Source organism: Cyrtonyx montezumae, unplaced genomic scaffold, assembly GCF_038088225.1.
Source record: "Cyrtonyx montezumae isolate F1298 unplaced genomic scaffold, pur_monq_1.0 scaffold_3, whole genome shotgun sequence".
Taxonomy (NCBI): Eukaryota; Metazoa; Chordata; class Aves; order Galliformes; family Odontophoridae; genus Cyrtonyx; species Cyrtonyx montezumae.
This window is the reverse complement of record NW_027072034.1, coordinates 3758203-3772682: the sequence shown is the minus strand read 5'-3', so window position 1 is coordinate 3772682 and position 14480 is coordinate 3758203. Positions and strand designations below refer to the sequence as shown.

The 14480-nt window shown below is 48.8% G+C and overlaps 1 protein-coding gene across 1 annotated transcript; it reads left to right on the top strand.

The window, feature by feature from the left end:
- The first annotated feature begins 5484 nt into the window (after positions 1–5484).
- On the top strand, positions 5485–14096 carry CNMD (chondromodulin). Its single transcript, XM_065742098.1, has 7 exons — positions 5485–5556; positions 5940–6077; positions 8028–8168; positions 9527–9640; positions 10934–11087; positions 11530–11738; positions 13827–14096. Exons 1-7 carry the CDS (start codon positions 5485–5487, stop codon positions 14040–14042), a joined length of 1044 nt encoding a protein of 347 aa, XP_065598170.1. The 3' UTR covers positions 14043–14096.
- The last annotated feature ends 384 nt before the right edge of the window (positions 14097–14480 follow it).

The window sequence follows — 14480 nt, the reverse complement described above, 5'->3', positions numbered from 1 at the left end:
GAATAGGGGAAGAGGAAAGGCACAATCCCTGTGGGTTTGTCTGGTGGGAAGTCAGCATCGCACATGCTGATGTCATGGCAGGCTTAGTACAATGGAACAAGGGATGGCTTTCAGGCAGAGCAAGAGGATTACATGGAATCCTATACACTCCACTGCCATGGCAGAGACGTTGGCTCCTGCACTTTCTCAGCACCTCATCAGGAAATTTTCCATCATGCAGGTGGGCAGAGATAAGACTGCTGAACCAGAGAGCTCTTCCTGGAACACTTACAACAGCCTCGGCAGTACTGTACCATGCAGACATACAGAGCCAAGCGTGGGTTGGGAAGGGCCTAGTGTTGAGAGCTGTCTTATAAAGCCTTCTCCACATCAAGTGCCAACTGCTCACAATCCCAGATGCCCTACAGAGTGCCCTTTAGTGTCTGACATCTGGCAGGTCTGAAGGCATAGTTGTCATGAGTCATCTTTTGGGGACAGGAAGGTAGTATTTGCACAGTCTGTTCACCATGCCCTGTGCTGGGGTCGGTGCGGGTGGCTGAGTGTGAGCCCCAACCCTCAGCGTACAACAGACATCTCTGTTCTCCTGTAAAGATCCTTCACTGAGGATTTTCCACTCCCCGAGGAAAATATGCTAACAGGCTTTAAATAATTAAACAAATCACATCGCAGGCAAACCCAGGCTGATCTTTAAAACGCATTATCCTAAGAAGCTGAGAAAAATGCTCAGCGCTTTATACCTTCCTCCAGTCTGTTCACACATTAACTAATTCATCGCACAAGAGACCACCCGGCTGCACCCTGACCACAGATTGGTGGCTTCATCAGCTTTCTCCATCCCTAAAACCAGCATTACTGCAGCTGGAGACCAGGTTCCTTCAGAGCAAACAAGCACATGCATCAGGGAACAAAGCTTCTTTCATCAGGCCAAGCTTCCCGGACATGAAGTATCCCCACAGAGCAGCTCCAAGCCACGAAGAACAGATTTTGCTTAGGGCAGTGTAGCTCTGGGGCTGCTTTCCATGGGCAGAGACAAGGGAAGCAACTTGAGCATCTTCTCTTGGACACCAAGACCACGTGCAGAGCTATTTGTTCCTCAAGGGGGGGAAGACATAGGTGGCCCTGTTCACCTCACGTAGCATAATACTGCAAATGATTTTCCTAAGTGGGACCTCTCTGCAAATTAACTCATTTTTTTTCTCCCAAACAACCTGAAAATTTCCTGAGATAATTCACTGTTGCCTTGGTTGAACCATGCAAGGACAAGTGAGCTCCTCAGGGCAACAACACAACATTGCCAGCAAGAGGAAAATCTTGCTGGCGAGGCCATGGAGGCCACCTCCCCCCACCCCCTCCCATTAGTCTGGTTTCATGCCTCCTCAGCTCTGCCCCATGCAGTGCCGGGGCCCCATATAGACAGGCCATAAAGTGTGGAGCTTAAAGTATTTGACAGTTTGCCCTTTAACAATTAGGGAATGTCACGGAAATCACTAACCATGGAGCCATGGAAAAAGCCCTGGGAAATAGGGCTGTGCAGGGAATAGGGTCTCCAGCTTTTGTCATGCTGTTCTTCAAGCATTTTCTCCCCTCAGCTCTCCACACTGGACAAGCATGAGGACACAAACTAGGCCGAAATTGTTGTTATTGCTGCTGCTGTTTGCTGTTTGTAGTGGTATGCCAACAACAGCATTTCCAGTTGCGCATGGAAAACAGATGATTTTCACAATTAAAGAGGTGTCCACTGGCAGAAATGACATTGGTCTTCCTTCTGCCTCCAGCAGCCATACAACCCTCCCTGCTCAGCTTCTGGCAATGAGGAAAAGAAGAACAATCTCTGGGTTTTTGAAAACGAGGCCTGATAATGCTTGATTTTATATGGACAATACCATGGCGGAGGGCAGAGGCTGCCCAGGAATGACAGTTGCTCTTGGTTTCTCCCTGCTGCCTTTTAGACCACGTGCTCTATGGCTCCCATCTCTGTCTGAGGCACTGTTTGATAAATTTTCCAGCAAGAACTTACCCACATTTAGATGCTGTACTGAGGGACATGGTTTAGTAGATAAATATTGGTGGTAGGTGAACGGTTGGACTAGATCATCTCGGAGGTCTTTTCCAACCTTAGTGATTCTACGGTTCATTGATTATAGAACAGATCAGAAAGGCCTGATGCAAGAAACTAAATGAAAGAACAGGTGAATAGGGGATTATACTTGCTGGAATCAATCCACACAAACATCTCACAAAGGTAACAAAGGTCAAAACAAGATAATGAAGGTGTTTAATGTGTCTTCAGAAGAGTGAGTAAAAAGCATGTTTCGGGAGGCAGCCTTTGTGGCACTGGAGATCCCTCTGAGATGACCTCATTGGAAGTATTCTCTTGAGTCAGATCACAGAGTTATGAGAGAAATGACACATAGATCAGAAAAGAGAAAGATCATTGATTCATGGGAGCTCTTGGATGATAAAATAAAGCTTGGCCTTTGCTACAAAACAAAAAGAAAATTATCAGAGTTCTTATCAAGAGTGGAAAGAAGCCTCTGGGAAAAACAAAGGAGACTGACACTGCTAAGTTGTTTAAGATAATAACTACCTCCAAAGCAGCAAGCCCTGATTTGAGGTTAGGAAAGGAAGTAGCCTATGAGCAATTTACACAGGATAGCTTCAAAAGAGACCACATTGTTAAAGGTAGGAAGGAAAGCACATAATGACAGCTAGTTATTTTTATTTTATTTCATTTCTCTGATTCAAGGCAAACAGAAGGCAGAGCCACTGGCTAAATTAGGAAGAATATGATGAAGACATATGGATAGAGGAAATTTGGCCCTGGGGAACAACAAATCTGCCTTTCATGTCCTGAGGTGAGGAGGAACCAAGTGTGCTGGGCCATATGTGGGAGGGATGGGGAAGATGCAAGCTGAGAGCAGGATCCTGCCCCGATGCATCTCAGTGCATCCCTTTGCTGTGGTCTTGCTGGAGGTGTGCCCAAGCTGGGCAATAGGAGATGCCAGCTTCTCCCAAAGTCTCAGGGCAAACAACAGCACTGGGCTTTCCAGGAGCCTTGCACAGAACAAGCAGTGGTTTTAGTGTCTGAAATTTCATGTGCTGCCACACTGGCCTGCACTGAAGGACTGCACTGGCATGGAGTCAGTGGGTAAGGAGGACAAGTGAGCCACCGGGGGGGGGGGGGGGGGGGGGGCTGGGTCACCACAGGGACCTGTGGAGAGGACATTCATATCTGTTACTCTAACTGTTGGCCCCACTGCAAGAAAGAATCCTTAAACTTTCTCCAAAACCTGTGGCGGGTTAAATATGAAAGCTGTCATCTCCTTTCTCTTCTTCTGAAGGACTTGTTTCCTCCAGAGGACTCTGGTTATTCTTATCAGAGGTCAAGAAGAGATGTCAAGTAGGTAGGACCTGAGTCACCACCAGATTACAGCTGTGCTGGTGTAAAAGGATGGGAAAGTGCCCGGACTCATTAATTTCTGCTCAGGCCATGGCAGAGTTCAAATAACTATTTGGGGCACTTAGAAAAAGGAGATAAAGCACATAAGGAAGCAGAAAAGACTTACCAGGAGGCAGGGTGCATTCAGTGCTCAGCCAGACCAGAGTTCTCATTTTTAGTATTTCCCTTTCCCCTCCTAAACTTTTTTAAGAGCTGTGAAAAATAATGAGAAAATGTGCTTCCTTGAGACAAGCCCGCCCTGTCAGCTAAGCAACCTCACATTCACTGCGGCGCTCCAAGTACTCTGGAATGCTTTTCAGCCCAGAGGATAATGGTATCAGACGACCAGAAAAGCTGTCCTGTAAAAGACTGTTATTATGATTTCCAGCCTCAGAAGTTGGCTTAATCCAGCTGAGCACACACATGTTATTTAGAGAGAAGACGGCGCTCAGAAGGTACTATCAGCGTCATCTTCATTGCAAATGAAGAATTCAGCTGGTGAAAGGAGAGTTGTTTTTGTCCTCAGCCCCTACAAACACCGGCTCTGCTGCAATTGAATGTGGGTCTGTTTGCACGTGTGTGCATCTGCCCCACTGCCACCCCATCCATCACAACGGCAAGGTGTGCCCCCTGCATTCCCAAGGGCAGATCCATGCACGCACATAGGGTATGGCATGAAAGCAGGGGTTAATGGGGGGCTCCACAGCAAACCTTCCTGGCACGTTTCCGCACTGGAGATGAGCGCAGGGGCCTTAAAATAAATCTGTCTTTTTAAAGCAGCGACGTGAAATGGAGGTTTGAGATCAAAGGCTGGGATTCTCACATTTTGCCAAGATAGACATATCCATTCACAAGATTGCGGTGTAACAAAATACTTGCTAATGAAGAGAATCATAATCTTATTATTAGCCCCAACCTACAACAGTGTGTCATTCAGGAGCCGGCTAGAATATGCCCTACTTTAGAAAGTTGCTCAGTGCACTTCTCTTTTGATTTAACGAGCTGCAGTTGTGTTTATTTTCAGCAGCAACCATTTGGATCTCATGGCTAATGATGGAAATCAACAGGGTGGATGGGACTGGGGTTTAAGGATAGGAAATTCTTTGCTCAGAGGGCGGTGAGGCACTGGCACGGCTGCCCAGAGATGCTGTGGGTGCCCCATCCCTGGAGGCACTCAAGGCCGGGTTGGATGGGCCCTGGGCAGCCTGAGCTGCTGGGTGGCACTGCCCATGGCACAGGGTTGGAGCTGGATGGGCTTTACAGTCCCTTCCAATCCAAACACTGTGATTCTTTTAAATACAAATATAAAAAGTCCTCTTTAGCAGATGTGGTTAAATTCTTCACTGCTCAGAAGAGCAAAGAAGCCACAGAATCACAGAATCACAGTTGGAAAGGACCCTTAGGAGGTCACCTAGTCCAACTCCCCTGCGGTGAACAGGGACACCTTCAGCTACATCAGGAGCTCAGAGCTCCATCCAGCCTTGTCTTGAACATCTCCAGGGATGAGGCTCCCACCACCTCTCAGCATCCCGTGCCAATGCCTCACCATGCTTCTTGTGGAAAACTTTCTCCTTGAATCCAGTTTAAATCTGCCCTCCTTTAGTTTGAAGCCATTTCCCCTCGTCCTGTCGCAGCAGATCCTGCTAAAGTCTCTGTCTTATTTTTACAGCCTCCCCTTTAGATACCGAAAGGCCTCATACTGAGCTGCATGAGGGGGAGGAAGGAGTAGGAAGCCCAGGTTTCTTACTCGTGTAGGACGAGCTATTACAATTTAAAAAGTAATTATATATATATCTATATCAGTTTTTACTACCACCGACTGCAGGGGCACCTCTCCACAGCAGCCTGGCACAGTGCTTGCTGCATGGACATTCCCCCTCCATCACTCCCCTTTCCTGCTCTCCTGGGCCCCAAATCACCACTCTCCTCCTCCCGAGGGGGGGGAGCGGAGCTCTCTCTGTCCGGGCAGGGGCGGTGCAGGGGCCGGGCCGGGGCGGTGCTGCCCGGTAGGGAGCGGGGAGCCCGGAACAGCCGCTGCCGCAGCCATGGCAGAGGGATCGGAGAAGGTACCCATCGCCCGAGCGGGACCCGAAGATGTGGAGCAGGGCCTGCCACCCGTGAGTGCAACTGGGACAGGCTGAATGGGATGGGCTGCGGGAGAATGGGATGGGACACCATGGGTTGGATCAGGGTAGGGCAGGGGTGGTTGGGGGTAAGATGGGTCGAATTGGGACGGGATGAAATGGGATGGGTTGGGATGGGTCTGCTCGGATCGATATGGGGCGGGTCAGGATTGAATGGATTGGTTTGGAATGGGTTGGATCGGATTAAGATGGGACTGTTTGGAATGAGATGAGTCGGAACGGGATGAAATGGGATGGGTTGGATTTGGCTGGATCGCAGTGGGGATAGAATAGGATGTGTCAGGATGGCTCAGGATGGGGACCTCAACCAGTCCCACCAGGTCGGGGTTCCTGTTCCAGCACTGTGCTCCCTGCAGGCATACACGGCAGCAGTGCCTCCTCCAGGGCCAGGGAGGCTGCTGAAGGCAGGGGCCACGGTGCTCATTGCTGGGGCCCTTCTGCTGCTGGCTGGAGCTATTGGTGCCTTCTACTTCTGGAAAGCCACGGAGCGGCAGGTGAGCACAGCCAGCCTGGCATAGGCTGCGAGTAACACGGGGCACAGGCTGGGAACTTGCATTACAGGATCAATAAAGAGGTCTTTAAGCAGATCTTTTTTATTTATTTTTCCTCTCCCATACTTAAAAAACAACAACATATAATAATAATCTTGACTGGCCGTGAGGATGGAGGCTTCTGGAAGTACATTTCTTACTGAACGTGCAGCGTATCTCCAGGAGCACAGACGCTACATTGATTTCTGCTCGCACTCTCAGCACACTCCAAGCCCAGCCCCTCTCCAGGGATTCACATCCCGGGCAAACTCCAGCCCTCAGGACAAAACCAGCATTGAAACGCGTGCATTCCTTCCCCTCACCGCAGCGTGCTCAGACCAAGTCCCACCTGGACCCCGATGTGTGCGGTGCTATATTTAAGCCACGATCAGCTCACCCATTGGTGAGCTGTGCCACTCTGCACGCACGGAGGCATTTATGTTTAACAGCTGTGCAATGACTTTTTAAAGCCGTGATGTCTTTACTTATTTACATTTTCTGGGGTAGGTAAAAGATGTGGTATGCAAAGAACAAAAGTTGCTGACTACTTTCAGAAGCATCTCGAGCGCTATGCCACGTTAATATACAAATTTCACTTTCTGCTTCCCTAAGTTTTGGTTTAAAATGTATGTTAAGCATGGTGGTGCCCACCTGAATTTAGGTTGCTCCATTAGCACAGTTTGGATCTTTGGGTTTACTTTGGAAGAAGCTTTGCACAACTTCCAGCCATGCCCCAGTCCCATCAAGCAGATCCTTGTGAGAGTCCTGGCAGCAGAGCAGAGCTCCCTGGGAGATACACGCACGCACGCAGCAATAATGCAGACAGTCAGAGAAAGTACAAGGTTAAACACACACAAAGAAAGACACGACACGTTGCTGACCTCTAGGCTGCAAATGCCATCCTGTAGGCTCCTGAAAGTAGATATCCTTGGGTACACAGGCTGGCAGGGACACGGTGCATCAGCAGGGCGATTTCCCTTTCCATACTGCTCCAGCCATATGAATCCTGGTTTGCAAAACACAGAACTGTAGAACACCCCGAGTTGGAAGGGACCCATAAGGATCATCGAGTCCAGCTCCTGTCGTATACAGAGCTGTCATTAAGGTTTGAAATCAAATTCCAGGTGAATAGATCGGGAAAGGTGGGATGAGTTTTTCCAAGGAGCCTCCAAGCTCAAAAAGCTGTACGGGATTTGCAAGTGCTTAGGAAGCAACTCCACGAGTCACATTCATAAAATAGCCTAAGGTAAACTTATTTATTATAAATCTTTGTATTCACTTGTAATTGACAGCAGTAATAAAAGGTTTCAACTCGGGATCAGCCCCGAGCAGGGAACACTGAGTGCATAGGCCTGGGTCTGTGCACCATGTTCAGTTGGAGCCTGAGACAGTAGAGAATGTGGGTCTGCCTGTGTATCATTGGGGTACCATAAATCTTTAGCACCATCTACTTCCCCAAGTGAAGTTGAGGGAAGAAGAAATCCATCTCTAGCTGTCAGCGTGACAGAAAGTTACAGTCTGCTGGGTGCTCATTCAGCTGGGAGTCATGCTGACGTGAGGAACAGTCCCTAAAATATAACCCAGTTGATATTGAAGTTTGGGGTGAACCTGGGTGTGGGCTCAACCCATACTGGTGCTGTGCAGTGATGGAGCACTGGCACGGGCTGCCCAGAGGCTGTGGGGACTCCTCCTCAGGGATCTCCCAGAGCTGCCTGGACACGGCCCCAGGGCACCCTGCTCTGGGTTTCCCTGGTGGGACAGTGCTGTAGCAGAGGGACCCAGAGTGCCCTGCCAACATCAACCGTGCTGAGGTTCTGTGATTTAGGGTTATGACAGTCAGACTGACCCACTACCTGCGTCAGGAAGAAGACAGTGCACAGTGTTAGCATGTTACTGCTCCGTTGTCTGTTCCAGGTGTACAACGTTCACTATACCATGAGCATTAATGGAAAAGTGCAAGACGGATCGATGGAAATTGATGCTGGAAACAACTTGGAGACATTCAAAACAGGAAGTGGGAGTGAAGAAGCTGTTGAAGTTCATGATTTTCAGATTGTAAGTACTACCCCTGGGTCCCTCACACCCCCCACCCCCTCCAGTGCCTACACCACATTAACACAACCCCAGTTGCTTGGGAACGGTGGCTCAGCACCCAGTTGGGGCTCATGGGTGCCAAATGTTGCTGTCGAAGCAGCACCTAAAGCAAAGGACACCAGCAGGTGCCAGGAGGACTGGTCCCCATTCTAGAAAGCAGAGGAAATCCAGCTCCATGGCTTCTCTACACGTACAAGCAAATCCAGGCCAGGAGACTGGGGACCCAGCTTGCCCAACAGCTGAAGTTCAGACTTCACCAATCTCTAGCAAACATCACCATAGCAACGTTAATAGCAGCTGAATAAGGGCACCTGCAGCAAGCTCTCATCGTTCCTCTTCACTATTCCACACTTGCACAAAAGCTTCAGGTCAGTGGAGAGATGCTGAAGTCACATCAGCACCAGGCATGCTGCTGGCTGACTCTAAGCTGGGTCACATCAGCTCCCCAAGCGTGGCTACCATCACTGTCCCAAGGGCCAGGTGCAGTGAGAGCAAAGGGAAGGTTCCAGTTGGGTTTTGAGCCGAGAATGGACATAAAGGAGAAAGAAAGGCACTTCTGAGCATTTACATTAGCATCCTTGGATTGATTGGCACAGCTCAGATGGCTGCGTGCTCAGCAAGGAGTATTTAAGGGTAGACGTGGTGCTGAGGGACGTGGTTCAGTGGGCACGGTGGTGATAGGTCAATGGATGGACTAGGTGATCTCAGTGGTCTTTTCCAACCTTCATGATCCTCTGATTTGGCAGTGCTGAGCTGCTCCCCACACACTCCATGCATCCCAAGGTCTTGCTCCTCTGTGTATCCATCCCTGCACAGCCATCCCTGCTCACTGCGTTTGGGGTTGATGAGAGTCAGTCCAACTGCAGAAGGCCTGCGAGCAGGTCCCATAAGGAAGCACACAGCTGGAGCTGAGGCAGAGCACCAGCACATCCCAAACAGCACTGGGTACTCATCTTTAGGTGGTTGAAAGGAGCTTGCACAATCCTGTGAAGAACACCCAGATTTTGCTGTCTAAATTCGTATCATAAAAGATGATATGAATCATCTTTTAGATGTGTCAGCACAGAAAGCACCTATGTAAAACGCCTCCGTTTGTCAGGAGCAGGAGCAGAGTGGAAAACTTCATGTAATTTTAGCTTTATGATTTTGGTAAAGCTGCTCTGGCTCCAGAATAAGTCCCAGGGCGTGCTGGTGTGTCTGTGCTTAAATAAGACTCGACCTTCAAACCAGAAGTGACAAAGTTGGCTGGGGCAGCGTGAGGGGTTCATGGGGCAGGGAGACACAGAGGGCTGCACACAAATGCCTGTCCTATTCCTTAGGGCATCACTGGTATCCGATTTGCTGGAGGAGAAAAGTGCTACATCAAGGCCCAGCCCAAAGCTCGCGTGCCCGAGGTGGATGCCATGACCAAGGCCAGCCTCTCCTCTGACTTGGTAAGGGCTACGCCTTCTGCTTGACTTTTCCAGTTAGATGAAGGACTGGTGTGGCAAAGCAGTATTTATTTTCCTACTTAGAGGAAGTTCTTCCTCTGACGAGCACGTACTTCTGAGTGCTCACAGTGTCTTCTTACAGCACACGCAACTAACGTTGTCTATAAAAGCAGCTGATGAAAATAAACTCGTGTAGATCCCCAAAGTCTGCCCGCTCACATATCAGGGTAGCTCCAAAACAGAAACAAAGGATATTTTCACTTCAGCAAACTGGATTCACTTATTTCTAATGCTGATGGAAACTTAAGGGGGAGGAAAAGAAAAAAATAAAGAGCTGCTCTCCCTGGACAGATTGGATAGCAAACTTCAATGACTCGAGACCTACAAAGAAATCAATAAACACATTAAAGGAACAACAACTTGACAGAATAAATTGATCTAGTCAGTTATGTAACGAGTTCTGATGGCTTTTATGGAAGCAATTTAGAATTTTAACTTTGAAATCATACTGGTTTTCATGATTCTCAAGTTGGTTTTCTTTTAATATTTCACTGTTGCTATAAAATACTTACACATTTTATGTAAAATAATACTTTGAACTAACGACTTTAAAGAATCAATCACTGGCATTTGCCTACGTTACTTTGAAGATACAAACCAAAAACCTGCAGGGTACACTTCAAAAAGGCAGGCTCCTTTAGCTCACACTTCAAGCTTTCGGTCAATTGAATTGCTTTTACAGAACAAGACCTTTAATCAGAGCCATCACGTTGACTTAAAACTGGAAGCTGAACCAGTTCTCATACTGTAATCCTCCGCAACACTTGCAAACAGGACTTGTTTCTTTTTTAATAACATCTACTGTAAACAGAGCTGTAGTTGAGGAGAACATCAGACGAGAGCAGGCATGACAGAAAAACAGGGGTCTCGTTTTTGGCTGGGCTATTTCACTGCTCATCCCTCGAAGCTGGCGGGCTCTCACAGGTTTTACTCCTGAAATCCTAACACTCAGGCCTGAAAGATCTCTCACACGTAGGGCAGAAGTATCCTGAAAGAAGGAAGGGTGAAACCACAACCCCAGTGAAACCTGACAGCAGCTTTGCCACTTGTTTCAGCGGCGGCAGCAGCCAGCGCTCGCAGGTTGGCTCACTACAGTCAGCTCACATTCATGAAGGAAAGGCTGCACGGCGTTAGTTGAGGCTGATGATTACACAGTTTGATGCCCAAGAGTTAGCAGCAGGCGGGCACAAGACCGCTCGCCAAACGAGCAAAGGATTTGTGCTCTTCTATTTGCAGGAAGATGAAATCATGCCTGTTAGATTTGATGAAAACTCCCTTATCTGGGTGGCTGCAGACGAACCCATCAAGCACAACGGTTTCCTAAGCCCCAGAATCTTAGAGCTTTGTGGGGATCTTCCGATTTTCTGGCTTCGACCTACGTATCCCAAAGGTAACGCTTCTTCTATTGCTGAAGTATTAGAATCTGTTTGGGCAGCTGGAATGCCACACTTGGCCAAGGGCTGTGGACCTGCTAACTCCCAGCCTGAGATCACTCCCCGCTACGTTTCCCACCCTGCTCCTCCAGAGGATTTTGTTGGAGTGGAGGCATCGGGTTGGCAACTGATTAGTGAAGTTTGTGAGGTCCTAGAGCTTAGCTTCAAGGGAAGGAAGAGGGAGAAAAAGCCTCCCCCTCTCCCCCGCTTTGGAAAGATACAGGTTGCTTGTAATGCACATGAAAGCAAGGAGCTCCCATTGGGAAGCTCACTGAGTTTTCCATTCTGCTGCTTGGTCTTCTCCCCCTGGTACTCCTAGCTTTTATTAAACGTGCCACTGAAATCTGGCTCTGTGGATAAAACACAAGGACACATCCAGAACTGTGATTATTTCTTCAGACAAACAAAGAGAAAGGAGAGAGATGAAGAGAAATAAACGCCAGACTGAATCAAACTCCAATGCAGAAGACATGGTAGCTGCTGCTGAAGAAGCAAACACCAGGTCCACCCCCACCCAGCTGACTGGAGAGCTTGGAGCCCAGTCCAATGACACCAGGCCAATGCAGCAAGAAAGCGATCAAACGCTTAACCCAGACAACCCATACAATGTGAGTATTTGCACCACAGAGCACAAGACTATGGAGGACAGGTAATACCAACACCATGGTTGGATTTGTTTTTCATTTATTTAAACCCGTACACTCGGCTCGTTTAGTTTTTTCTCCAGGAAGTACAGACTTAGCGAAACACGTCTGCATCTAAGCTCAGAAAGGCCTTCTCCACACCTTCTCCCTCAGTCCCAGTTTTAACTAAGCCTCAGCAAGATGAAGTGCCTGAGGTGGCAAGATGAAAAGAAGCTGATGAGCAGTTGCTTCTGAAGGGCTCCGAGGCTCCTCAAGACGTACTAGAGGATGATAAACTAGAAGCTGGTCTTGATCAGGCAGCAAAGCATGAATCCAGTAGCTAGGACCGCCACCATGCTCTCTCACACAAACCAGCATCAGACCCTTCAGAAGAAAAAAGTGGAAGTTTCAAAGATATTAGGGGTTAAGCCAAAATAATGGAATCATGGTACGCTTTGGGTTGGGATGGACCTTAAAGGCCATCCAGCTCCAAGCCCACGCTGTGCAGTGCCACCCAGCAGCTCAGGCTGCCCAGGGGCCCATCCAACCTGGCCTTGAGTGCCTCCACAGATGGGGCACCCACAGCTTCTCTGTGCAGTTGTGCCAGAGCCTCACCACTCTCATAGCACGGAGTTTCTTCCTAAAAGGAGATGTGCTCCCTCAGCCTGCTCTCCATCCATCAGGACAGGCTCACGGAGGAGAACCTGCTCAGAGGCAGCAGTAGCACGTGCAAGGTGACCACCGGGACTTTTGTTGCTGCTCCCCCAAGATGAGGCAGCGTGCAGGAGCCGTACAGTAGGCAGCTTCTAGTCTAGTTCACCAGTGCCAGAGAATTTACACCCACCATTTGGTGCAGCAGGAGTAAGTCACTCTAATACAACACTGTTACAAGATAAATGCCTCCTGCTTTGGAAATAAGTTCCAGCTTTGACTTGTCATTTATGCAACAGCAGGAGATCATTATGCTGTGACAGCATTCTGCCGAGTTGACATCCCTTAATTAAACTCAAATTAATCACTCCAAATAAAGTGGATCTAAACTGACTCTCATGAGGTCAGTAGAATAGCAATGGCTGCGGAATTCAGCTTCTCTGTGCATCCACTAACATGAAGTCCATGAGGCCCCAGCTCCCTCTTTCTCTGGGAGCAGCAGGCAGAGCAAGTTGCTGCAGCTCTGCTCTCAGAGCCAGAGGGATACATGCCAGAGCCACGACTTCCAGCTCCCCACACTTCCTCCATCCCGCAGGGCAGGACTCACCTTCATTAGCAGTTACCCCATGGATGCCTGCAGCCAACCTTTCCTTAGAGGCAGATTTGTTTGATTCCAAAGGACCGTTAATTACATTGTAGTTATTTCCTCCAGGATGGAAGGGATCATGCTTACAACTATTTCTCCTCACCCACTGCATAAAGGGAGTCTGGACAACGAGCTCGCACATAGAGGGTCGCACTGCTGGCATCTAACCTCAAGGAGGAAAACTCAAGGGAACCAACATCCCTCCCTTGCTCTCAGGTTGGAGGAGGAGACCCCAAAGGCCTGAGCTCAACTGAGGTGCCCCCAGCACCACACAGCAGCCTGGAGGGGAGAATGCATCCTCCGTGCCCCACTGCTGCAGTGCGCTGTTGGCTTCCAAGTGGAAAAACACTCAGGGCCAACTTAGATGCCAGCATCTGCTGCTTGCTGCTGCTTTTCTCAAATTGCTCTCGAAAAAAAGAACAATTTAGCTTCAAAATTAGAATCTTCAGTTTGTTTGGTGTCGTTATTGTTGTTGTTGTTCCAAAAAGAAAAATAAAAATAGGAAAATGATTCTGAAGGGAGAAGGCAAAAGCAAAAAGCCTGCTTTTAAATATTTTATACACGCTGCGTTCCACGCAGCTGCACACTGTCAGGTAGAGAACAGGCAGAAATCCCACAAAGCAACGCAGCGTGGCACTGGGGCGAAGAAAAAAGCTGAATGGAAGACAAACCCCTTCCATCCAGTCTTTCCCATCACTAACACTGATGCCTCGGGGCAGCTGTGCAGCTGGAGGCCAAGGCTTCAGTGTTGGTAACGCTCACGTTTTGTGTTTCAGCAACTGGAAGGCGAAGGGATGGCTTTTGACCCCATGCTGGATCACCTAGGCGTGTGCTGCATCGAGTGCAGGAGAAGTTACACGCAGTGCCAGAGGATCTGTGAGCCTCTGCTGGGCTACTACCCGTGGCCATACAACTACCAGGGCTGCCGCACCGCCTGCCGCATCATCATGCCCTGCAGCTGGTGGGTGGCTCGCATCATGGGCGTCGTGTGAGGGAGCTCTGGGTCCCCGGATGGAGCCAGCAGGAGTCTGACAGGGCCAGACTGATGAAAGACTACGGCCAAAGCAGCATCGCCAGTGCTGGCTTTTAAACCCAAACGCATTGTTACTGTGCTAAAAGCGAGGTCAGGCATTGCAAGTGTAAATAAACTCTTAGATGAACGCACTGTTAGCTTTACTACGAGTATGCGAACAGGTACTGAATTCAAAACTCAAGATGTCCCAAAGCAGACAAGGCTAACTTTGCTCACAAACCGGTTTAGCAGACTCGAAGCTTGCTCATAAATCCAAATTCAGACTTTTCGTAACAAAACCCTCTCTCTCTGAGCTAGATGTGAAAATTTATGTCCAATTAGGCAACCAGCTAAACTCATACACTTGGGAGTACCTTTCATCCACGTAGCTTACCTAAATAAATCACAAGTTAAGTCG